This window comes from Cyrtonyx montezumae, unplaced genomic scaffold (assembly GCF_038088225.1).
Source record: "Cyrtonyx montezumae isolate F1298 unplaced genomic scaffold, pur_monq_1.0 scaffold_8, whole genome shotgun sequence".
Taxonomy (NCBI): Eukaryota; Metazoa; Chordata; class Aves; order Galliformes; family Odontophoridae; genus Cyrtonyx; species Cyrtonyx montezumae.
Window position 1 is genome coordinate 31,574,663 of NW_027072089.1, and position 27,273 is coordinate 31,601,935.

General features: G+C 35.5%; 1 protein-coding gene across 1 annotated transcript in view; it reads right to left on the bottom strand.

Moving 5' to 3' along the window:
* Positions 1–27,273, bottom strand: part of PREX2 (phosphatidylinositol-3,4,5-trisphosphate dependent Rac exchange factor 2) — a 167,502-nt gene that overhangs the window by 40,489 nt on the left and 99,740 nt on the right. Inside the window, exons 26-34 of the mRNA XM_065753165.1 lie at positions 23,073–23,252; positions 19,866–19,960; positions 17,691–17,773; positions 17,295–17,385; positions 15,685–15,813; positions 9,986–10,027; positions 7,418–7,635; positions 4,794–4,896; positions 1,759–1,902 (exon numbers count right to left, since the gene is read on the bottom strand). Coding sequence (XP_065609237.1) covers positions 1,759–1,902; positions 4,794–4,896; positions 7,418–7,635; positions 9,986–10,027; positions 15,685–15,813; positions 17,295–17,385; positions 17,691–17,773; positions 19,866–19,960; positions 23,073–23,252 — 1,085 coding nt within the window. The remainder of the gene's footprint in view (positions 1–1,758; positions 1,903–4,793; positions 4,897–7,417; positions 7,636–9,985; positions 10,028–15,684; positions 15,814–17,294; positions 17,386–17,690; positions 17,774–19,865; positions 19,961–23,072; positions 23,253–27,273) is intronic.

Below are 27,273 nucleotides of genomic sequence, written 5' to 3' on the forward strand. Positions count from 1 at the left end.
AAAGTTGACAATCCTAAGCCTGAAAATAGATATGTTTAAATTTAAGAATGGAGCTATGCAACACAGACAGGACAAAACTTAGATAAGTAGACTGCTATGCTCTGACTTGCTCCTCTGAAAAGCTATTGCATAAGCATGATTTTCTGAATGTTCAGTTGAAAACTGATAAACCATTGCATTTTCCGACAAGAAATAGTTTAGCTGTGCTAAGGTTGGAAAGCAAGAATTAACTTCACAGAGGAACTCATGGAAGATTACTACATTCCTAGCTAATAAATTTCAATTACAGATGGGGATCTACTGAGTTAGTTTGACAGCAGTTCATTCAAATCTCACAGGAAAAAGGTAAAAAGTAGAATCTCAGTACGCTCATTAATGAGAGGAAAAGAAGAGTAATTTAAAAACTTGTATGTAAGTTCTTATCCTGGACTTCTTATTTTTGAAGTCTAATAGACAATTTTGAAGGAAATAACTTTTTGAAGGAAACCCTTAGAGATTGAAGAAATTTCGTATGATAAAGATAGGAGAAAACTTTTACATTACTGAAAATTAATACAGAGATGTGATATTTCAATGAATCTTTGCCTTTCGTTTCAGCTCATTACAAAGACACTATTTTAAAGATTCAAAATATTTGAGGCCTGTGAAACAGAAAGGGAAAAAATTCTGCAAAATAAATTCTGTAGCATGCTGAATCCTTGCCCCCCTTCTCTCAATCTAAATAGGTATTTCCAAGATTTCATCTGAACAAAGGCAATTTCCATTCTCTTTCATGTGCTTTTTTGTCTGCTCTACTGAAATGTGTCTGACACTCATTGTTCTCCTTTCCCCATACGACTGAACTCAATCTATTCAAAGAAATCCACTTCAGTCTATCCACTTTAGTTTATTTAAAAATGAGACTTCAGGGATTTCATTTAAGAAAAATCATGTCTTTAATGTACAGTAAATTCTGCTATCTCTTCATGTATCTTACTGTTCACTATTTCCTTTTACATTCTTCTTTACTTGTCAGAAACCAAACCCTCCATGAAATCCTCATTTGTGTATGTGACTTCTGCCTGTTTTACATAGACCCCGGAAGCCTTTCTCAAGGTACTGAGCCCTGTCAGCTCCTTCTGAAATGAAAAGGCACCTCAAGGCAATCAGCAGCTTGCATTTACCATTTCACTGAATCAAATTCCATGCTCCTGATGGCTGTAATGACACTGCAGCTAATGCAGACTGCCTGCAATTTATGAACAGCATGAGCATCAGTGCCTCCATTCATCACTTCAGAAATGTCTGCAGTGTCACAAATACAAAAGCCTGAAAAGGTTATTTAAATCTTCATAACATTTTAAATAGAATTCTCAGAGGATAACAATTTAGCCTTTGTATACGAATTAATATGAAAAGCTTACTACGATATTTGGAATGCAAAGCAGTTAACAGCAAGTTTCATATTCTGACTACCATCCACTAATGTCCACAAAGAACAATATTGTTGAAAGAGCATTCATTCTTGTTGTTGGAATCATGTTACAGTTATAAAATTAGAAATGCATATCCATAGATTTATTTTTTATCACATATCTCAGCAGTTATTAAATTCACATTTGAATCCTAAGCTTTCAATAAATGTCCAATTTAAACAACATACTTATATAAGAACTATGCCCTTACAGTCATAAAAGATTTAAGTTACGGTAAGTAGGGTTTTAAAGAGACTTAAGTATTATTTGTAAGAATTGAAAAAAAAATAAGAAATCAAGCTACCTTGTGAAAAAAGTACTGGGTGGATTTTGAACCCCCCTCCATTCTTCAGTCTTTGAGGAAGCTGTTCAAAATGGTAGCTATCAAGGTAGAAGTAAACCTTCAGAGTTTGCCGGCTTCCTTCTGCTTGGTATGTGATTGGGACATCTAAAAATAAAGTTGGTGTTAGTGCTTCTCAAAAAACAGTCACACATCCTTTTCCAGAAACTGCTGCAGCCCAAATTCACATGATTAGATCAAAATCACTATAAACAAAATGAGTATGTGCCATATTTTATATCATATTTAATGGTGGTCAATTTTGGCCCATCTATTTTCACAAAGTAGAAAAACAACATAAATACATATCTACCCTGCTGCTAATGGCAGCAAAAATACTAAGCAAATACAGATGGCAGCAGTCTACCTTGAATTCTCTGTAAATCAGAAGAAATGCGTACGCACAGCACATGGTTTGAAACCACCAGAAGAACGGCTTGAACCATATCTATATACATTGGGAATGTTTGTCACTGTCATTGGTTAAAAATACACTTTTATTGATCATATTTTTCATATTTGATATTTGAATATTGATCATATTTTTCTGATCATATTGATCAGAATCATAGTAGAAAAAAAAAGTTGTTATTGAAAGTTCCCTTTTTTCTGAAACTACAGTAAAGATAAATGTGGTGGCAGCACTAAAGCTAAAAGGAAATACAGTTTGTTACACTCCTAGAGCACATAGACTTGGTATTTCTCTCTATTTTAGCACAGGCACTTCAGATAGAAGACACTGAAAAAGAAGGTTATCAAGAGCAGTCAGCATCAATTCACCAGTGGGAATATCATGCTTGATGAATCTGGTAGCCTGCTATGATGTTATGACTGGCTGGGTAGATAAAGGGAGAGCAATGGATGTTACCTACCTTGACTTCAGCAAGGGTTTTACACTGTCTCCCATAACATATTCATAGGTAAGCTTATGAAGTGTGAGATAGATGAGCAGTCAGTGAGGTGAATTGCGAACTGGCTGACTGGTGGAGCTCACAGGGTTGTTCAGCAGTGCAGAGTATAACTGGGGGCCTGTAGGGTCAGTGCTAGGTCTGGTCTTTGTTAATATATACACCAGTGATCTGGATGAAGGGACAGAGTGCACCTCAGCGAGTCTGCTGATGATACAAAATTGTAAGCATTGGGAAGAAAAAAACCTTATGAGGTTCAACAGGGGCACAGGTAGAGTCCTACAGCAAGGAAGGAATAACTTCTTGCATCAGTACAGGTTAGAGGCTGACCTGCAGGAGAGGAGCTGTACAGAGAAGGACCTGCGTGTCCTGGTGGAGAACAGGTTGGCCATGAGCCAGCAGTGTGCCCTGGTGACCAAGAATACCAATGGGATCCTGGGGTACGTTAAAAAGAGTGCAGTCAGAATGTTGAGGGAGGTGATTCTTTCCCTCTACTCTGCCCTAGTGAGGCCACATCTGCAATACTGTACCAAGTTCTGTGACCCTCGATTCAAAAAAGACAGGGAGCTTCTACCAAGAGACCAGCAGAGGGCCACAGAGATGATGAGGGGAGTGCAGCATCTCCCTTCGGAGGAAAGACTGAGAAACCTGGGACTATTTAGCCTGCAGAAGAGATGATTGGAGGGGGATCTTAGTAACACAACTATCTAATGGGTGGGTGTCAAGTGAATTTTCATGCTATTTTCAGTGGAGTGCAGTGACAGGACAAGGAGCAATGGACACAAACTGGAACACAGAAAATTCCATTTGAACAAGAAAAAGAAGTTCTCTATTTTCAGGGTGACCGCACAGCAACAGGCTGCCCAGAGAGGTTGCAGAGACTCCTCTGGAGATGTTCAAAACCTGCCTGGATGATTTCCTGTGTGAAAGTAGGGAACCTACTTCAAAAGAGGGTTGGACTTGATGATCTTCTGAGGTATCTTCCAACCCCTACAATTCTGTAACTCTGTGAACAGTTACCATTAACCCCCGCAAAACTCCAGTTCCATATTCCCATCTTGGCAAGGTTTTGTGTTTGTTTATTTTTTAAACAAAAACAAGCAAACAAACAAACACCAATAAAAGCTCTAAGCAGGACCCTAACTCGACTTATACAGAAGTAAAAATGGTCTTATATTAGCTAGTTCCTACCAGAATTGCAGCTCATGGGTATGGGTATGTTTAGGAAATCTCCAGAGGACAGGAACCTCTCACTGGTTTTGTGGAGAAGCTTTTTTTATTCTTGTTTTGTTTACTGCAGAAGTTCTCTTATATGTGGTCTCAGTCCAGCAAGGGAATTGTTTCAGAAAAGTTTGAAGTTAGGCAGACATGCTTTCCTCCATTTCCAAGGCAGTTTTTTCGATCATTTGTTTGTGTTGGTTTTTTTGTGTTTTTTTAACTCCTTACATAGAATGCAGTGCAGAAAAACCTCTACTTGCTGAATTAAAAATGAAGGAGTGGCTGAAAATGAGTGAAGGGTATAATAAAAACAGCAGTCCATGAAGACCGATCCTTCCTACTAGAAGAGTTCACGTCTGTCATGACTGCCTCCATCACCTCAGAGGAAGTTTCTTTTAAGATTTAAAGCTATTCTGACAGTTTTTGCTGCCTCTTAAGAAACTCTTTCTTTTGAGATCCACTTTGTCTATCAGAGGAGTTGAATAACATTAAAATGAAATGCCTTTAATGCTTTTCCATCTTATCTTAGTGGCATTTGTTTATTAAGGCCTTTAAGCTTCTTTTAAACAGAAGTCAAAAACAATTGGATTTTCTAGGGACTTTCCTTCTGCAGTCATATACTCCCCAATGGAAACTTCAATTAAAGAGATACTTCCTTCCTTCAGGTATTGATATTACCATTTAAAGATACTTTGTCATGGCTGATATTAGTTGCATTTCGGGAATTCTTGGACTATTAGGCAAGTTAATTGTCTATAATCCCAAGTTATACAACAGTTACTGTGGGAAGGAATGTTCTAGGAGATAAAAATATTAGAATTACATATAATATTTCTGAACAGCAATATCCAGACATTAATAATTCTTACTCACTTGCAACTAGTGGTTCTGGCTCTGATTGTCTGAAGTAAAAAGTAACTTTTTCCAAGTCAAACAGTGCAACCAGTGTATCCTCTAGCATGGCTTGTTCATCGGCCTAAAAAGGCAAAACACAAAATGAAATGGTCATTTTGGACAGATGCTTTCTTTACTAGAAATAGCATGAGAGCTACAGATAAGAATATAAAAGAAGCTACAGAATGTTGCACAACATTTTACTGATGCAGTGTATAAAGTAATTAACTGCTAGATAATGTAAACATAGCTGCTTCTACTGGCATTTTCCCTTTCATTACTAGTCCATAATTATGAAAATAACATTATCATTTCACATAGTAAATTACTAGGCAATTTATAGCTACCATTACTCCTTATGGCTCTTAATCAAACAATATTATAATTATTTTTCATGTTAGACTTCAACACCTTGTCCTTGATACAAAGCCTATCTTGTAAATTAAAACAGAGCAAATCTGAGAAACCAATTCCAGCTTTTTACCAATTTGCTTTTAAAAATGCCATTACTACAGAATTTCATCTATGAAAACTAGATAACAGTTCACTGTCTCTGCTCTAGCCACCAATAATTGAACCAATACCTCAGAATGAGCACAGCTCAGTGGTTAGCACCTCCACCTAAAAAAAACTAGATGCCAATCAAATAAACAGATACATCAGTGTTGTGATTTGCACAATATTGAAATATCCAGCCTCATTTACCAAAAAGCTTCAGGAAATAAATTACTAACTTCTCAAAAGAGTTTACTGTATCTTTAAAAATAGAAATAGTCATCTGCAAGGATGGCTATCTTGAGTTACATATGCAGAACAATTATAGCAGAAATCAATAATCACTTAAAGTAACCCTCTCCTAGCACATTAAGCTACCAAGAGCTAAATATAAATCAGATGAGTTAAATTAGATGCCTAAAAGAACAGAAAGAGTAGGAAGACAAAGAATAATCAACTAGCTGTGTAAAAAAACCAACAAACTATAGCTTGCTGAACTGTAGAAAGGAAAAATACATTATTTTCCCTGGCATATACCATTTAATAGTATTTCCCCTTGTATTTACGAAAAAGCATCACTGCTTGAAATATTTTGTTTCTTGGTTCAATTTATGAAGTCTCTGTGGAGAAAGCAATGTTTTATCAGCATAATAGTCCAAAAACCATTCAGTGACTTGGGAAATCTCTGCACAACTGTTCATTCTTTACTGAATTCTGGCCATAATGAGTGTAATTTCCTTCAAATACTTTTGTTTAAAATAGCATGGATCAGTAGTAAGTAAAACGGCCCTGAGAAAGTATTGAAAAAGTTGCCTATAGTTTTCCCTTAGTTAAGAAGGGTTATAACTGAAATAATTCAGGATTTCTATGCAAACATATACAGAAGAGATTACATGAAGGTTTGGGTTTTTTGTTTTTTGTTTTTCTTTTTTAAATTCAACAATTGATAGAGCTGGTATCAGATTACATTTAAATAGCTAAGTAGCATGAGTTTTCATTACAAAACAAGTCTCTACAATCTTGATAGAAAAAACAAAAGTATTGAGGGATGCAAAGACAAAAGCTATTTTCTGATGACACTCTAAGTACAGCAGGACAGTCTCGTGCTGAATGGTGCTAAAAAACATCCCAGAGAAGACATGAGAAGGAGATCCCGACTATGCTTTCTTCACATACTTCTCATGTAGAGAACAGCCCTTCTGTTTCTCAGAGGCACTGATTTAGCTGTTTTTAAGCCACAGCAGCTCATCTTAATGCACTGCCCAACAGACTTGCTGTATGACTGCCTGTGAGACTGCTGCTGATACTAGCTCACATCAGTGCTCTTCAACAATACCATAGACTTTATGACTGTGATTTAGAAATATCTTTATTTTTATACAAGGGCTAGCACAAGAAAGCCACATGACAAGTATTAGAAAGCAGTTAATTTTATGGAGCTAAACAAGAGTTTGAGAAGACTGACACAGACCAGATTCTGCAAACTGCTTCAGAGTTCTTCAGGTTAGCAGGAAGCAGCCTAGTGTGAGAAGTAGCTTAAACAGCTGAAGAAGTGCTCTAGTAGTTAGCTGGGGATTACAGGACTGTGAAGCTATGTCCTTTTTAAAATTGTGTTGTAAGCCATGGCTCTTTGCCAAGCTTGTGAAGAAATAGCAGATTTTCAACAATCCCAAGAAGCTAGGAGGGTTTGCCCTGTGCCAGGGGCAACACAGAGTAGCATAACTAGCCATTCAAATGTATCCAAAACAGGTATTTCATTTCGGCTGCACTACTACATATTGCAAACTCAAATCCTGGTTATCATCTAATGCTGCATTCACTGCTAAGGAACAACAATGACAGTGAAATTACCCATGATTCCCCACTACTATCTGCTAAATTAAAACAAACGTAATACTGTCTTTATGGATAACATATTTCCCATATCACAAACATTTCTCATATCTGCAACTATCTGAATCACAAACTTCCCAAATAGCACCTAATTAAGTGACAAGCTAGGCACAAAGGACACAGAAAAACACTTCTATAACAGAGTGTTTAACCACGTTCCTGGTGTGGGGAACAAACATCAGCTGTTTCCAAGTACTTTATGTGAGGGTTCTTACCAGGTTTGGTGACAGCAGTGACTGGAAATGAAGGAGAACACCCGCACTTGCTATCTGTTCCAACCACCTTCTGCTGGCCTCCAGTGTCTCCATTTCATATTCTTTGTTGTTGTCAAACATCTGATTTAAGGCCACCATAAGTTGCTCTGAAAAAGCACAGACTGTGGCCACTAGACTCTGACAGAAGACCATGTCTCGCCTCAGTTGTATCTCGCTATCTGTGATGGATAAAAGCCAAAAAGGAAAAAGGCAAAGCAGAGACAGATTGGAAGATTAATTAACAGTAAAGTAACTGGGATGGATTTGTTTCCTTCAAATAACTTGGTTGTTGGACTTCCAAGATAATCATAACTTTGCAGCCTAATGTTATTCAACTAAGTAGCACTTCATGACCAGAACTATCATTTTCCACTTCAAATTTTCATCTATTTCCATCAGTTCCATGCGCTTTTGTAGATATAAGGTGATGGATGTGAGTCACATCTCTTTGCAGCTGTGGGAGAACTAGGAGGACACAAAAACATTTACTTAATAAAGGAAAGTAAAAGCAGACAGAAGGCCTTAAGATGACGGTTGTCATCTCATCAACTTTACAGCATCCAGCTGTGCAGAGTGGATGAAGAGTGACTGCTATAATTTGCAGAGAAGCGATACAGAAGCATTGCTAGCAGGACACAATCATATGAATATGAAATGTACACAGTAAGCACAAAGCAGCATCACATGTCCAGAAACAGTAAAGATCTATGCAATCAGGAAAGTCCAAGACAGGTCCCTGGGTAGAAGTCTATGGAATGCTTAGCAACAGACTTAAAATAAGGTCTAGCTATAATCTATCAATTTATTCTGGTGGGCACAGACATCAGGTTAGCTAGAGGTGAAAACAGAAAAGATGTTCTCAATAAAGCAGAAAACCCTGCTGTTAAATATTCAGTACTTCCTCCTTATTCCAATTCCTGAAAATCTTCCAGTATTTTTATCATTATAAGCTGTTAGGCAAGCATCAATCACAGAAGGTAAAGGTAGACTTAATGTTTCTCATAATAACAGAGGAAAATTGGATGATATAGGTATTTCCAAAGCCTAAAATCCTTCTCCACCATTTAGATTCCTCTGCCTCTAAGAGATTTATCTCATCTTCCACATTTCTTTGGGGCTGGCAACTTAATTGCATGTCACAAAATTAATTTTGACCTTATAAATACGCTGTTTTTGGATTTCATATATTTCTGAAAGCTATTCTGTCCATTTTCCAACCTTTCAATTTCACTTATTAAAATATAACTCCATCATCACTCTCTCAAGTTTTGCAGAATCCAGTACAAGCAGACTTTTCTCCTTTAAAAACTCAACTCTCCTCCAGCTTCAAAAATCCCACTGGCTTCTACATAGTGTAAATCTTTCCAATGTCATTGCAGTGCACAGGGATTTGGGGCCAAAACACATTCCCTCACCTTGCCTTGCTCAGTGTTATCGCTATTTGTGTAACAGCAGCTGGCTTTCAGGGTCTTCCTCCAATAATGACTGCTTCTGAAGCAGCTCTCTTGTTCCTCTGACACCTCATTTCCAAATCTTATCTAATACTACTTAAATATCAGATTCTGCATACAAAACCACTTTGGGATTTTTTCACATATAAAAAAGATACAAAATAAATCACAGAATTTATGAACTGAAGGAATCGAGTAAATAGGAAAAATAGCAAAAAGGAAAAAAAAAATCAAGCCTGGGGTATTTTTCAGGTCACTTCTTATTTTAACTGATCTAAAATATTATTTAAAATATCTTATAAAATTTGGAAGGAATACAAAAAAGGAATATTATACTCTATAAAACTGAATGTCATGAAATCATGAAATAATCACACATTCTGTGTGATTCTGTGATTCACATGACGCTGTCAGATGGTTACGACAATCAGCTTCTACAGTGAGCTATGACTACTGCTTGGTCGCTTAAGCACCTGCAAATCACACACAACCTTCTACGATAAGTATTTTTTATACACTAATTTAGTTCATTCAGTTTTTGCAGACAAACATACATACTCTGCATTTGAAGCTGCAGGAGCTGAAGCTAAAGTAAACCACAGAATAAAAAACAAAAAAAAAAACAACTGAACAACTACTCTTCACTCCATTATGTTGTCTCAGGTTCACAGTATGAGAAGGATAAAAGGAAAGGTGGAAATGTATGGGTTATAATAGCAAGGCAAGTCTGCAAATAGTTTGGAATGCACTGAGAAAAAAAGGATAGTAAAAAGTGAAGAGCACAAAAGAAGGAAGACAGCAGAAGTACTTTGCACAAGCTTAGTAATTTGGCAGCTATTTCATCTGCCAACATTCAAACTGTATAACCAGAGAAGGTGTTCTGCTTAAACATTGAAGGAGCAGTGTGACAGTAAAGTCTTTGGAATTGTGTCCTTTGGGAATCTTCACTCTAAACACAGCAATATAGTTGCTGGTTATCAGGTTATCACATTTGATATTCTACCCCTTTCTCTATTCTACCAAAACAAACAGATAAATAAAAATTATCAATGTCACTTTCCAAAATAAGTAAAATTACCTGTATATTCAAGAAGTGCCAAGAGTATCCTCGCCTTCACCTCTTAAAAGAAAGAAAAAAATGAAATATATTGAAGTCATCACATTTAAAAGGATTTTCCACAACATAATTATGCATTTGAAGTTCTTCTATGCCATCCTATCCTAAACCCACAATACAGTATTAAGTTTCAACTTCACTACATTTTATATTTGACTTGATAAAACCAATAATCATCAAAAGCGCTGACAATGAGAAAAAGCACAGGAAGAAGCAACTCCTGCTTCAGTGCACACATACCAGCTGGCCAACGCAACTCCACACATGAAGAATTTCAGTCTTAAGACTTTGAAAAACAAGACCTGTTTTCATCCATTCCCACACTACTGCAGTTCTCCCCCTTGCTCTCTGGTTACATACTTTAACATGAAGATAACTTGACATTTTGGTCTATACCAAAGTATCCGGGAAAAATTAGAAACAGCAGTTTCACTTAATTTTTAATCTTCAGGGTATTGTTTTCCTTGTACCATTTGGTTTTGTTAAACAACTTATGAAGTAGAAGGTACAAATTCAATAGACATCATACTAACAAAAACCGTTTATACTACTTATACTGTTTTAACAAAAGCAAAAAATCCAGTATATTAGATGCAAAATAACCCCTTTTTCCCCCCTTTTATTTATGACTTCTCAAAGTTTTCATGCTGAAGGAAGCAATTCCTCCCATCTATCTGTTACCAGTTACCACAACCTCAGAGAGTGTCAAACTTCCAGCAGTAACCGCCTGAGGAACACATCACTATTTTACATGCATTCACATCATGCAAGTCTTTATTTCATACACCCAATTTTCTATGCAGTTCTATTCCAAGAATAGGAATGCAAGCAGTTGTTATAGTATATATTGTATACACGCATCTCAGGTGACAGCACAATATAGATTCTGTTCATGTTTGATCATACCTATTCAAAGCTGGAATCTTCCGTAAAGGTAGTGCTTAATATCTGGTGACTAAGCTTAAAAAACAAACAAACAACCTTTCAAGCCTGATCTTCAGCCATACTGTACACAGACTAAGAAAGGAACTAACAATATGTATGCTTCCAAAAGGCCTGCCCACAGAATCCCAAATATAAGAATCAAAATTACTCTCGAAGACTGCCTGGTGAAAAATATTTGTGTTTGCTTACAGTCACTTGAGAAATAGAGAGACTAATAACTCTGGATCTCAGGCAGCTGAGGTGTACTCCACTGAACATACAGCTTAGTAACTGAAAATACAATAAAGGAAAACATATTTTCTATCTGAAGAATTTAGACACACTGAGGCTATTATTTGCAGCTTGTTTTATATGAGATTTGTTGGGTCTCCAAATTCAAAAGCATTTGAGGTATCATCAAATATGATTTCTTGCTTATGGGAGAATTATAGAACACAACTTCCCTTTATCATTGCTAAAAGTCTTCTCCATTTCAAAAAATATCCTCGGGCAATAGAATATTTTTAGGTTACTTGTTTAAGTAGAGACCTACCTGGGGTTAGCAGAGAACCCTGAATACCTGTCAGTCATCTGTTTTTCAATAAATTCCAAACATTACAAAAGTTTTCAGCCCTTCTTGCTGCATGTCAAATGGAATGGAATAACTTTCCAGCAATTTCTCTTTATGTCACGTGTTATATAATACAAGATGCTTTCAACTTTTTTTAATTCTTAGATATTCTTCTGCTTGCTTTCTTTTCCCCATCATGCTGTTTAGGTCTTTGCTAGTAAAACATCTGTCTCAAAGTCTAGATTTTAGTTCTGTTTTGTTTCTCACATCTGAAGATATTTTTGAAGACAAAGATTTGTACTCCATATTCTATTATTTCATTTGAAATACATTTTTATGCCTTCAATGACTAGAAGTGTCCTTCACTCCATGTTAAAATAAATGTGACCTTTCTCAAAAAAATAGTATTCCCTGTATAAACTTAATTTGTTATCAAAAAACTTGCACTTCCTCATCAGGTTATCTGACTAGCTTCCTAGTAATTTGTCTTAATCTGGAACATCTTTTTAAACATGCTACTTTTCTTTTTAGCAGGGTTGAGAGAGGGAGAATGAAGGGAAGTATTTACAGAAGCTTATACTCCACTTTGCTTTTTTTACACCTTTCTGTTGTTAAGCTTCTGGAAGTCGCATTTCTTCCCATCCATATGGCTAATTTTCCTGGTTCCTACTCTAGTCATCCCTTGTTTTATTTTTCCTGGGGTTTGTGATTTTCACGTCACACATCTCATGTACTTTCAAAATGTACCCACATTACTTTCTCTCTATTCATCAACCACTGAATTCCTGCTTTGACTCTTGTTCTCTCCTGCACAAAAAAATTAAGTCTTCCAAGATCTTCCTCTACCAAGAATTGGTCTTCACCTCCTTTGGAATAACGATTTAGTAGGCCCAGTCACTCCAAGTGAAAATTTTCATTTTTCCTTTAGTTACTTATCTCCAGATAAATCCTCCTAGAATCTGTATACTATTTAACCACAGGACTCTTCAAGTCCATCACCTTGATTAGCCATCCAGGGCTCACTTCTACTGCAACCACATATAGTCTCTAATTATACAGTAATACAACCGACAAAAGAGAAAGAAATCCCCATGCATTTTAAAGTTATTCTGAAGGAAGGTTTACCTTTTTTTTTTTTTTTAATTCTAGTACTAATAAAAAGAAGATTAACAGATCATAACAATCACTCTCTCATCCTTGAGGCATTCTTTGTTTTCCTATTTCTTCATACATATTAAACAAATTAAATAAAAAGAACCCCAAGATCTAAGTATTAACTCATTTTCATAAAGATCTCATGTTTCCTTCTGAATTAATTTACTAATCAGTCTAATCTAATACATGTTCAACAAGGCAACAGAAGAGTATGTAAATATATCTATATACCTCAATAGTCTGCGATACAAATAAAAATGAGTTGGTCACCAGTACAGAGATGTATTTACCAAAAGCATTCATCTTTGCTTTACTTTGGCACTCATCAGTAGTGGTTAAGCATCTTATTTACAGCAACTTTTTCCCCATGGTTTTATATCTGTAGTTTCCTCTGCTTACTTCCTCTATAACCTGATATAAGAGGCAAATACATCTTTTTGATTATTGAAATATAGCCCCCTACTTAGGAACAAACATGGGATATTCGAAGCTGTCTGAAGTATCTTCAAGACTTTGTTATATTTCTTGAAAGAGGCTTAAGTTCAACCAAGAAGTCAAATAAGGTACATACTTTGTTTCTTCGTAAGTAAGAGGGGAAAAAGAAAGAAGAGGCAAACAAGAGAGGAAAAAAAGTTAACTGTTATACTCTGTGTTAAGCTTCCAGCCAGAAACAACTCAGAACAGAACTCTTCTGAGTGTCCTGACCATATGTGAGCTCAACAGATAATGGCAAATGTAGAAAGAAAAAAAATGCAGATAGAAGGGGAAAATTTATCTGCTTTAGCATTTTTAACCTTCCTTTCTGCTCATCTGATTTTAGTTAGATGCAGCCGCTGGTTTTGTCTCACATTTAATTTATACAAGCCTAAGCCTGTCAAAATGACAGCACTCTCCAAAACTGCCCAAGGGGCACGTTTCTGCTCTGAATCTTCTCAACACTGAATTAAATAAACCTGTCCAGTCATGCCTTGTAAACCAAGCAATTATTCACTTCCACTCTCCTACTTCTCCTTCACACTATTTGTGCCAAGGAAGCCACAAGAATTTTTTGCTTTCAGGTATCCTTCACATCACTTGAAGGCCTTGGTCCCACAGATAGATCAAAATGAGGATGAAGATTTGGATAACATTCCTCCAAATTCTCAGGACCAAGTATGACCAAGATAAGCAGAGGGTGGAATAAGAATTAACTAAGAAAAACAAATATGATACTGCAGAAAGCTTTTGCAGAAAGACTATTAATGGTGAACAAACAGCTTCAGATGTCAACTTAAACATAATACAACTTATTTGGTTAAAAAGATGGCACAGAACCAGTGTTACAAATATCTGACAAATGCTTAGGTGACATGGATGGAAAGGGAGAGCCAAGAATATTTAAAATTGGCAGATAACTTCCGAGACACAATAATGAGTAAAGATGAGGCAGATTGCATGCTGTCCTTGAATACTACAAGAATAATGCCTTTTCATGTTCTGGTTACTGAACCATGCACCATTTACAAGCACAACAATTGCAATAAAGTTAGCTACTATAAATTATTAACAGAGAAAGTCTATTTTTCATCCTAGTTTCTGAAACACTTGAAAAATGCTTAGTAAATATCAGGATTCCTTCTGATAAATATCACTATTACATTATAGTAGCATTTGAAAAGGGGAAATCTTGTATCACGGGGAGGTGTTGTTTCATTTGGACCTTCTGAAGTCCCCCATGAAATTCTGCGCTAGACTTAAGACCAAATTCATTTGAATAATCTCAGACTAATATTGAGGGTATAAGACCAATGTTGAAACTGATTATTAATGCCATTATAGACAAACAATGTATACAAAAGTGGTCTGTGGGTCTTCAGAAAATCTTTATAAGAGTGGCAATGAAAGACTGCTAAAGACATGTCCATTCCTCCAAATATTGGAACGAAACCACGATTAATATTTGAATATACTTCAAAAGAAACTAGAAACAGATCTTCAGAAAAAAGTACCAAAAACATTTATTCATTTTTCACTCCATGGTAACCATAATTAAATTAAAATAAGTATAAGTATTAGACAGTCAACCCACTGTGATTGACACTATAAACAAGAGACATTCTTGTGCTTGTTCTTATAATTTTCTATCCCAGAGTCTGAAAATATTGCTTCCGACCTGAGAGAAAAAAAAATCAGATGAGGAGGAGTTGGTTTTATTGGGCTGTTTTTTGGAGGTTTATCTTAGTAAAACCTATCAGTAAGTTATTTTCCAGTGATCCAACTTTTCACTGTTTCTTAATGGGGTACCATGGAAATTAGCCAAGAAAAATGGAAGATAAACATACACACAAATCATTCAAAGTTAGAGCTGACACAATTCTTTGTTCCCACATAGATTCAGAGTGAAAAATAGTTCTATAAAGATCATTTGGCTCATTGTTTCTGTTTCACTGTCAAACAGTACAAGAAATAAAGCAGAAGCTTCAGGTAAGATTTTTTGGTGAGGTAATCCACGTTAGTTTCTTATGAAGCCAGGACACTGTAGGAAACCACAGATCACATTGTCACATTGTGGAGAGGAAGATCAAAGCATTAATTAACTATTAGACAATGGTGAGAGGGAGGTAAAGGAAGAGGGACAATGGCACCAGATGTGATAGACTTTGCAAATGATAATGATTTCAGAATAATGACAGATAAGATGAGGCAACAGGACAAAAGTTATTCTGCAGAGTCTTTGTCTTTCCATTTAAGATGGTAAAAAAAAGGATTTAATTTTAATGAAAGTCCCATCTGTTCCATGAAGGTGAAAAATCAAACCCCCTGTACTTATTAGAAAACTATTCTCCCTTCAGTATCTGATATCAATCTCAGCATCAGGCAGCTGAGATGTACTCCACTAACCCTGTTCCAACAAGCACAAAAGTCCCCAAATTCAAGAACTTAAACAAGCAATTGTATCTTTCCCCTTCCCTTTTCCAGGATCTCTACCATAATCTGAGTGTTTACTTATGGCCATACTCTTCCTACTGACCTTCAACAAATTTTTTGATATTCTGGGCAAGACTCCGGACACTGCTGGGAAGGTTCCAAGGGTCTTGCTTGATGTGAAGTCGTAGCCTCTTTGGACAGCTAAGCTTTGGTTCCATTTCCTGCTGGAACTCTATGCAAAAAAATAAAAATAATATTTTTTCTGTTCAAATCTCTTGAGAAAATCATAGGAAGGCATTATTTCTTTCTAAATGTTTTCACATCACATTAAGGGGTCTTCTCCTTTAACTCTTTTTAAAGCCTAATTGTCTAAGCTCCCCACTTAGACTAAGGAGAAAGAAAGTAGCAATACAAAAAATGATTCCTTCTGAATCAGGTATTTAAGACAGAAGTTGACTGTTTTCATGAAGCAAGACAGAGTCTGGAACTTTTTTAGAAGAAAATGCACGCAAAATTAACCCAATAAAAAAATTAAACTTTAATTAAGACAAAATTACTTATTCTTTGACCTAGTCTCATAAATAATTCAAGTGTCCCTTGTACTGTTCCAGAAGTTCATGAATACCAAGAATAAAATATCCAGCTTGTCCACACCTTGTGTCTAATTGAACATTTTATTATGTCACTGAAAGGTTAATGTTTTGTTAGTCTATCACACACTTAACCTGAAACAACGAGAAACTTAAGTAAGCACAAATTCTCTACATTCATTCTCACTGTCTTCATCCCAGAACTGGAAATGGAAAAAGAGAAGGTGAGTAAAAGAAGAGTTTATGCTGACTTTCACACAACCTCACTGAGTACTTGAGGCTTGAAAAAGACCAGCTAATTGGTTTACAGTAATTACATTCTGTTGACTTCAGTGGGATTTTGGTGATCTATACAAGTCAGAGATCCGCTCTCTGTCCATTTACAATTAGCTTTCTTTGCAAAAAGGCATGTGGCAGGGTCAAAAAAAATCCATAATCAAACCTTCTGCACAGTTATACAGAGCACTACACAGCACTACAACATTCTGCCTCCCACTGACCTTATTTTTTTTTTTTTAACTCTTTTCAAAAAGAAGCCCATAGTATTTTTCATGATAATCATATGGCTATCACCATTTGCCTATTTATACTCTCAGGCTTAGCAACCATGTTTTAGCAGAGTATTCTACATTACACAGACATTTTAAAAATCACTAATGTTTATACACATAGAGAAATGACGTAAATACTATTGTGACTATAAATTTACATTTGCAAATTGTAAAATATCTTCACATGTAATATATGTACAAAAATGCTTTAAAAAAATTGAATATTAAAATAGATCAAAAATTGCTTCAAAAGTTGAGGCAAATATGTAGTGGTCACCTGCAAGACACAAAATCTGCTTCTTAATTCAAAAACCACAGCAATTCTACAGTAAGTTCGAAATCTACAAATTAAAGGTGACTTCCCAAGAAATGTGATATATGTTTTGCAATAAAAATTTTAAGAAATGGGTTTTTCACTAAGAATAAATTCTACTTAAATTCAGAGATCAATTAACACATAACATGGCAAAAAAAAGCAAAGATCAGTTTTTTATCATCCAGCTGAAAGAGTACATAGCTATACCCACATACTTTTCAAGCTGCCTTTTGATTCAGAATGATAGAATCGTTACCTTGTAAGCCTCGGCCTGGTGTAAAGTGTTTTGTCTGTTCAAAGGCCCTCATCACAGCTGGTCCTTTAAGAAGACTGACAATTGAATCGACCTGTTGGGATCAAAGTTCTGTGAGACAGATGTTTTCTACAGCAGAGATCTGAAACTCGAAGAAGAAAAGAGCTTTCAATGCTTTCTTACCTAATTGCTGTAGTTAAAGCTCAACGCTAGAGAATGTTACTAAATACAAGGGCCTGTTTAATCTGTAGTTTTGTACTATTTACAGAAAACATAAGAAGGAGTAAATACATACCATCCCAATAAACAGTGGAAAGCAAAAGTAAAAAAAAAAATGCTGAAGACATTTTAGCTCGAATATGGATGTTACTATTAAAGCAAAAAATAATAACGTCATACTTGACCAAAAAGATGTTCCAAACAGCTATGAAGCTTATCTTGTTTATCATGAGAGATTCGAACACTTATGGGAAGCTCATCACCTGAAAAATATTTTAAAATTAAAAATTATTTATAAGGTTCAGCATGTTTTCCAAAATATAAAAATAGCCTGGGTAATCTTTGCACACATACTGATACTTAGGCATTCATGACTATACCCACTACACTTCTGGGCAGTGAAACACAGTGCATTATTCAGAATCATAGAATGGAATCACAGAATCACCAAGGTTGGAAAAGACCTCCACGATCATCCAGTCCAACCATCCACCTACCATCAACATTTCCCCATTAAACTATGTTTCTTAGTACAACATCTAAACATTTCTTGAACACGAACCCACAGTAAGCAATTGTTCTCCCCACATAATTTGCATTAGGCTCACAGAATATTACAGAAATAGCACTAAGAGAAAGGATCATATTTAAATTCCAACTGGTCATTGATTTAGGCAATGTGATATAGATGATTGCTTGAGTAGGGAATTAGATTGAATGATCTCAAGTGATCCCTTTCTACACCAGTGATTCTGCGATCAGAACAAGATTATCTGGTGCTGGACAACACAGCCCCAGACAAAACAGCAATGTAGCACGAACCTATAATAGAGAAGAACCATGAAGTCACCAAAAATCATTAAATTTTTACAGGGACTGATTCTTCACAAATAATACTCTTACTTACTGAAATGGTTCTGATAGTTTGGTACTTAAACAACAGTACAGTAACCAAACCCTGTATTTGATACAAAGCCTTTAGTAGTACATAGAAAATTGTTTTCTAAGACAACACAAAGGAGGACTCTTCTAGGCCACTGTCCTCAGTCACCTTACTCACAAGTTATGCAAGCTGAACTCTTTTAAAAACTGTGAAAAATTGAGCTTACAACTGGTTTTCTTCCTTGCTGTTACAGTGACAGATAACAAGCAGCCAGTTGATAATTTATAATCCAAATTTATTCATGGTCAATCTAGACTCATTTTTCTTATGTCAGTGAAACACTTAAACTGCAGTTTTGTCTCCTTGACTTTATTTTCAGCTCCTTTAGATGTCCTTATAGCCAGCAGTTATAACCTTTCACGAGATTTTATTTGTAAAAAATAGAGCACAGTGCCAAAAAACCGCAATCTGAAGTTAGCCATGCTAGCTTTGGAAGTAGAATAAAATTAAGTTATTCAGAGAGTGGAAGCTCAAGGAGTAGCAGTACTTATCAACATTAACACTGTATTTGGACTTGAGACTTATTCTTTCCGGTACCTAAAGCAGTACCTCAGAGTGTTGCTTCAGTAGGGCATATCAGCTCATCGATATACTAGGCTGAACATAAAAGACCATTGTTTTCTCTATCCCTTTTATCAATATCTGCTTTTCACTCTTTCAATTTCTTGAAAGTAGTTGACTAGAATTACATTATTCATAAGGTATCTCAGATACCTTGAATAACGTCATAATACTTTCCTGAAAAATAAAATCTCTCCTTATATGACCAGCACCGAAGTTTTCTTTTTTATGATCAGTTCTCAGCAGTGTCTTGTACTCAACTAAAATCCCCAGTTCTTTCTGTTTCTAAATCACTCCCAAATGATAAACTAACAGCTTAGAGCAAATATTTTTATTATTAGTCCCTGAGTATGTGACCTTGTACTTCATGCAGTTAAATCCCATCTCATTCCTGTTACCAGCTGCATTTATTTAAATTCAATTTGTCATGGCATAAACAAGAATGTGCTCCTATGTGGTCTCACATTCCTTCCTACAAACATACACAGCCATATCCTGCATTCTGGATGCTGACGCAGTCTGGGCAAGCATTCTGTACTCACCTAAAATGCTCCTTACTCTGTGCAACATAACACCCTGACAAGATCAGGGCCCAAAAGTGGTTAAAAGTAGTCACACTAATTGCTCTAATTCAGTTTATCTACAGAGATGCTGGAATGCTATCTCTCTTGCACAAAAGAACTCTTTAAGTGCAGCTCTAGCTAGGCAGAAACAAAGCAATACACTTCTATTACCAAGGAGAAGGCAATTTTTGTAACAAAAACAGCAACAAAACTGCCAGGTAAACAAAAAAGAGAAACCTAAATAAAAGGAACCAATGACAGATTCATAGCTGTCTTTTCTGAACATACCTGAATCCATTTCATCACTGTGAAAGTAAGAACTGCACTGACTGCTACAAATGCTGGTGAATGAAGCAATGGAGTTCCTGTTACTGTTGCAATCGCTTGGAAAACAAAACAAAGCAGAATTAAATAAAACCATGTCCTTTTACACAAACATTATATCAAAGTTATGCATATTTTTTCTCTTCTCTGTTTTTGACCCTAATAATGTCATGGTCCTTACAATTTCTTACCTATAGTAAAGATCCCTGTTCTTGAGCTATCATAATTTACAGCCATGGTAGGACTCAAAAAACTTGACTCTCTAACTCAATGATTCCATTTTCATCCTTAAGCTTGGATTCAAGCAAGTATTTGCAGATTGAAAATATGTACTTTCAACGCAACCAAATTTTCTTACACGAGTGACAGTTTTTGAATCTATGGCCTCAAATAATTTAGTAACTCTACATTTAAATTCTGTACTCAGTACACAACTAATAGAGTATTACAAAGCATTCTGGTTTTTGACTTGCAAACTAGAAATCATATTGGGTTTAAAACAGATTTAACGCATTTAAGTAGCACAGAAACTCAAATTGCAAACTACTTATCTCTGGCAGCCTGTCTTAGTTTTAGCTGGGACAGAACCACTTACTTTGTGTCTGGTATGATGCTACGTTTCAGTTCTAGTAAAGCAGTGCTGATAATGCACTGATGTTTATAGTTGCTCAGTTCAACACTGCTAAGCAGCCAAGGAAATTCACAGCAAAGGGCCCAATGAGCTGGGAGGGGACAGAATCAAGACAGCTGACTTAAAATGGCCAAAGAGATATTCCACACAAAAGAAGTTTTTGAAGGGGATAAGAGTTCATCTCACTCTATTCTGCTCGCTAACAGGGGAGCTTGCTGGGTATCGGTCAGGGGTGGTGAGCAATTGCTTATGCATTACTTGTTATATTCATTCATATATATATGTATGTATAATTTCATAACTATTATCCTTTTCTTTTTCTCTTAGTAATTAGTTTTATCTCAGCCCACAAGAACCACTTTGTTTACTTTTAATTCTCTCACTCATCCCACTGGGAAGTGGGGGAGTGAGCAAACGACTGTGTGGTGCTGAGCCAGCTACTGGGTTAAATCATAACATCGCCAAAATCTATTTTATTAGTTCATCTTTTCCAACTGTTCATTCTGTGAGAGGTAGACATTTACATATATAACTTCAGTGCAAATTTTTATGCATACAAAACCTCACCCATATTGGTCTAGTAAGGAGATTTGGAGATTAAAATTTGAGGGTTTTTTCTGCTATTTTCTCTCTGTAGCTACTACATTCATTCACCTCATCCTCTCTCAATAATAAATTGTTCCATGCTGAAAATAGACAGAGAACATATCTGCTTTCGCAGCAGAGTAAAACTTAACCTTTTGTACTGAAAAAACATGAAAAAAACTTGAATTCCAAGTCTTCAACAACGAATGATTTATTCACTTCATGAAGATCATTTAGATTCAGGAAATGATGAAGTAATTATCCAGTAGAGGGAGTCTTAAAAACCCTAGTGGCTACAAGATAACATTTAAACGTACCTAAAGCACATTTAAATGTAAGGAATTGGCTCCGTTTCCATGAATTGGGTGTACCATAAATCAAGGCATACAGAGATATGTTTTGTATATATTGCTCCATTTATTTATGCATTCATAAGCTTCTATTTTTACAAAAATAAATAAAATAAGAAGTTTTATTTACTATTTTTGGTGTACTAACTTACCTAGTTGGCTATAATTGAGTGGGGGAAAATGTTTAATTGAAGCAACGTGACATAATCGTAATCAAATCCACAAAATAGGTGAAAAGACATCAGTAACAACATGTTCCTAACAGAGGATGAGCAGTCCAAGGACTATTAAGAATTTCTGGCTGGATATTAAGAAATGTTTTCTAACTAATTCTGTTCACATACAAAGGTCTCCAAAGGGAAGATAAAGGTTATTTAAAACCGGACTGTGTATAGTATGAGAAAATGAAACATGGGAAAATGAGAAACAGATTAGATTTAACAAGTTCATGCTATATCACTCTGCATTTTTTTGTGTGTTGTAAAGTTTAGAATGAGGCCCTACAAACACAAGATTAGGGCATTTTAATGGTTGAAATACGCATACTAATTATAATTATGTCAGAATGGGATCTGAACATTTCAAGTTTTGTCTAATGTAATTATTTAAACAAACCACCAAAAGTCAAAAAATGAAAAAAAAATTCTACTTTCTAGTCATAAAAATGAACCATTATAATGAACATACATTTATTGCTCTGAAAGTTTATTACCATGGAAACTACAACTGATACAAAGAACACAATAACAGTAGTTGATAAATTCCCAGGTACAAAGCGCTATTTTTAAACACAATCTCCACCATTAGCTATGCATATTGCTTCATATGCACTTCCATGTCAGACATTACTTTGTCAGACTGCCCCTCTGCTGCCAACTGTCACACAGCAACAAAACGGAATGGAATACTGGTGGGAAGGTTCAGCCTCTACTGCCATACCACCAACATCCACCTTGTCATGGGACAACATAATAGATTAGGAGGCATTACTTTTGGAGAAGCTGTCGTATATTAAAGCCTTATTTTACTTGCAGCTAAAATTTAATTTAGATTTTATATCAAGTGAAATTAACCAAATCTCTCTAAGCATCAGAAAGTTGTCTTTATAAAGACCTATGCTTGCTGTAATTACTTCTTCCTTTTCAAATTTGTTTGTGTTTTAATTCCCAGTAAAGGTGATGCATTATACATTCTAGATGTGGGATGATGCTACAGTATTGACTGGAAGAAAATGAAGAATGTGTTGAAAATGAGATGATTTTTTTTTTCCCCTTGATATCAGCAAGAGTGATGGCTATGACTTCTTGCTTTCAATAGCAGACATTCAGATTTTGTTGGGAAGCATCATCAAGGAAACTTTCTATTTCTTACATGTAATTTAAAGAAAAGCTTTATAGCTGTGGCTGCAACATCCTATTAAGTTTAAGGATACTGAAGATCTAATAGCTAATCTATAATCAAGTTTATTTTACATGCCTTATAGCATAAATTGATGCCAGTATTCTAGAAACGTCAGAATCATTTGTTTTTATATTCTTCTTGATTTTATATAAACACACAGGCTTGATTTGTTTGACAGACAAATAAAAATATTAGCCAAGGTACCTGTAAGAATCTCTATTGCTGATGGTATCGTGACCAGAATCTTCTTGTTCATCACCTGTCACACTGAAGCAGACTTTCTTTCCATTCCTTTCCCCCTTTTCATTGTCATTGTCTGCTGGTATTAAAGGCTCTGGTGTTTTACGTTCTGATTTTGGAGAATATGTTATTGAAGAAAGAAGACTGAGAGAAAAAGAAAAACAAAATCAAGATTTTTAATGTTTTTACAAAAGTGAGCCACCAACAGACTATTTCTCATCAACATCTTCCAGGTATTATCCTATAATATGTGAAGAGATTACCTTAATTCAGTCCATATCTGTTTGAAACAAAGGACAAAAGTGGTATATTCTGCTACTGAAAAGTGTTACAGTTTACTTAATCATGCTTTAATCAATGAATCTAATTAACTACTCAATCCTCTATGAAAGCAAGATTCCATTCGAGAAAGAAATACAGCCTGTTCATGAAAACTTGGAGACATTTTATATTGATGGAACTACTTTTAAGCATGAATTAGGTGCTTCTCAGCACATAAAACAAGACTACAAATGGAAGAAAATATTTATCTGTGAAAAACATGTATTTTCTTAATTACTACTACAGCAGATATGGCAGCCTGCATCATAAACTCTTTCAAGGCATTTTAAGAACTGTTGTTAATGAGCCTGTTATTTTCTCACATTCCAAGTGCCTAAGTCACTATCACTAGTAAAATTGATGATTAATCTACAAGCTTCTGCAAAGAGCACAAAGTGACATCTAGTCAAGAAAAGAGAACAGTACAAACTGCTGTATTTGGAAAAGGCACAGATACTGGAAGCAAAAAGACTCATATTCCTGAGTGATTAATTCACATTGAGGATGAGATGTTCTCATTTACTTTCAAGATCAGAATAGATAATACAGACTATTCTGTTTTAATTTCTTTTACTCAAACACTCCATTACAGTGATGCTTCCAAACTAGTGCCTGGATTTGGAAAACAGCATTTTTCTTGCAAAAACTTCTTTCTAAACTGCAATTTCACTAAAATCAGATTACACTGAGTTCTCAAGAAATTAAGAAATCATACACTTCAGTAACGTGATAGGGTAAACCATCCACAAACTGCCATTTGTTTACTGTAAAGCAATGAAGATACAGCTCAAAAAATGGCTCTGTCTCACTGAAATTATGACTTGGTAGATATTAACATAGGATTTGACATTAACTTGAAGAAAACAAGGATGGCAACAAAGAGTTTTAGCAAATACTTTCACCATTTCTACATAGCTTTCTCCTACTAATAACTAATGAGACAGACTGACAAATATATGTATCAGATATATATACATATAAATATATGTATATTTCCTGCATATAGAAAAGGTACTGATCCAAACTGTAACTGAGATGTAGATCAATTATGTACACAATAAAAACAACTCTACTGGACTTTAAACCCATCCATTCATTAGGAGGACAGATTCGGGCTACACAATGCCTCAATGCTTCCTATCTGTGAAATCACAACCCAGTTGTTTCCCATCACTTGAGTAATCTCTTAGCAGGATTTCATAAAGTTGGAATGGAAGATGGATGTGCACTTTACAGTGGTGTTCATTTTGATCTATCTTCTCCTTCTGCATTATGAAAATGTAGATGTTAGAAAATAAGTTCTTCGTATCTGTAAAACCCATTAGTACAGAATGTTCTGAATACCAAAATACAACAAGGAATTGGATAAACACATGCCAGGTGATTCTAACTTTTCCCAGAAGACCCTGTAGCACTGTCCACTGGAAGATGAGGTAAAGAATAGTTAATGTATAATTCTCTTTTTTTTCCTGTGTTCTTATTATCACCTACTTTTAGGATAAAAAGAAAAGGCCTTTGGGCAGTTACATTTTGGTAGTTTGTAGATTTTGTTGTTGCAAGAAAATAATTGAGAGTAAGAAACAAACAAGCATAATGAATTGCTATTTCAGCTTCTGAAAATATCTTCCTCTAAGTAATTATTTGTCAAGAAACAGACAGACTATTATATCCTGTTCTTTTATGTGACTGTTTAGTCACTGCTGCCAAGATCTTGGAAAAAGACTGATGAAGGTAGCTGGAGCTTTTCCTAAGGGAGCTTTCCATTTTCTCCCAGCAGGCAGGCTCTTTTTCTAAGGAAATTTTTTTGCTGAACTACCGTGAATGAAAGCTGAAACTATGGATAACAGAGCTCTGGAGTTAGTAGCTCCTGAGGTTACTGTGGCATACTTAGAAACCCAATTCAGGGAGTCTAAAAAACACAAAACCAGACCTCGTCTCAGAAAAACACATCAATCATGTTTAAAGAGACTTATTTTCTAAGGTGTTTCTGCTTCTTAAATATAGTACATACACATTGTATTTGCTTAAGAGATGGTCTAACACAAACAAAACTTTATTAGGCATCTGTCAGAGGAGAAATATGGGTATGAGTAGTAATTAATAGCCAGAAAGTCCCTGTAACTATAGAAGATAAATAAATAAATAAAATTCCAATAAACACAAATTTAAACTTGACCAAAATATCCTCATATATAGAACTAATCCTATATTGAACCCAAGTAAACAATTCTGTAAGTATGTCAGAAAAAAATATGTTATTGTCAGTCTGAGCATTAAAAATGTGTAGCCACCCTCTTTCCCCTGGCACCCAAGAAAGAAAAAAGAATGAAAAAACAAAAAACAACAACAAAAAAACCCATACAAAAACAAAAATAAAACAAAACAAAAAAACCCCTATGCAACCTGTAAGTTGCTCTGACTTTTCCTCACCCCATTAGGAATGCAAAACTGGAAAATGTTCAAGCTCTGAACAGATACCTTTCAAAAAACATCTGGGATCATAGAAGCATGTTGACTGCACGTGAAACAAGAATATAAAGTCACCCCGTAAGAAAGCAACTGGAGGCACTTATTCTTGTGTTAACGCTGGGCAACTGGCAGCAGTACTAAAGAAATAGTGAGATACTGTTAAACTACTTGAACAAGGAGTCAATGGAGCTCTGAGGGGCTGTGGGAAGGGAATAAATGCCTTTTTGTTTATACCTTTCTTTCTCCATTCATAAGTCATATTTAGAAGCCACAATGGAAGTTACTATGGAGATAATGCTAGGAATACAATTTTCTTCTAGTCATCCTCCACCCATAATTCACAAGCCCTTACAGGTGAAACATGCATCTCTTTCATTCACTAACAAATAGGAGAGGTTGGACAGTTACTATTGCCCCTAGATTTGGAGGGTAGAGACAAAGATGTTAGCACAGAGCAGAGACATCTGAAACATGACAGAGCAACAGTTACTACAAAGGGTAGCAAACAGTCATTCATTAGCCCAATATGTATCATACAAATTTAGAATTGAGCTACTGTGGTCATGTTTTCTTTTCTGATCAAATTATAATAATGAGGTTAATTTTTTTAACATAACAAATTAATTCAGTAAATAAAGACATCTTATTGTTGCTCATGTCATAAAGAGAAAGCATGCTGAACAGTTTTTGTAAAATTCGAGGATCAGTATATTTAAGTACATACTCTTAGTTGTTGGACTATGAGTATTTCTAATTGGAGAAGTTATTTGATTATTCTATCTCATTCTTTTTCTTAGTAATCCTAACACTTCTCTCAGGAGGTAAATAGCTATAACTGTGTTCTGATACAATACAATATGTAGTCCTCAACTGCTTTCACCCAGCTAGTCTTGGCTTCCCTCTTTCCTACTTATATGTCCTATATTCCATACTGAATATGTCCCTTGCATATTCCATTTCCTGTATGGAACTTTGCTCCACAATAATTAATATACAGTGACATTCCACTCAAAGTATGTTAGGAACAAAGCAAGAAAAATCTGAGTTTCAAAAATAGTAGAAGGTAATATTTGCTAAATAACTTTGTGAACCTTATGAAAGGTTTACTACAATATCAGTGTATAGAAACCTCACGAAACAGGAAAGAGTGAACTCTTGTGTTTACTTCCACAACCGTGTGACTCAAAATGAATACAGGTACAAACAATATATGTGCATCTGTAGATACACGTCAGTAAATATACACTTGTAGGAGGGAAAGGCTCAGAAGTTCCTGTGCTCTTACATTACAGAACCAAAGAGTCAACAAGAGAGTGAAAAGGAAAAGTGTGTCTGGTAAGTGGACCTTCCTAAAATATTGACAGATCTTCCATCT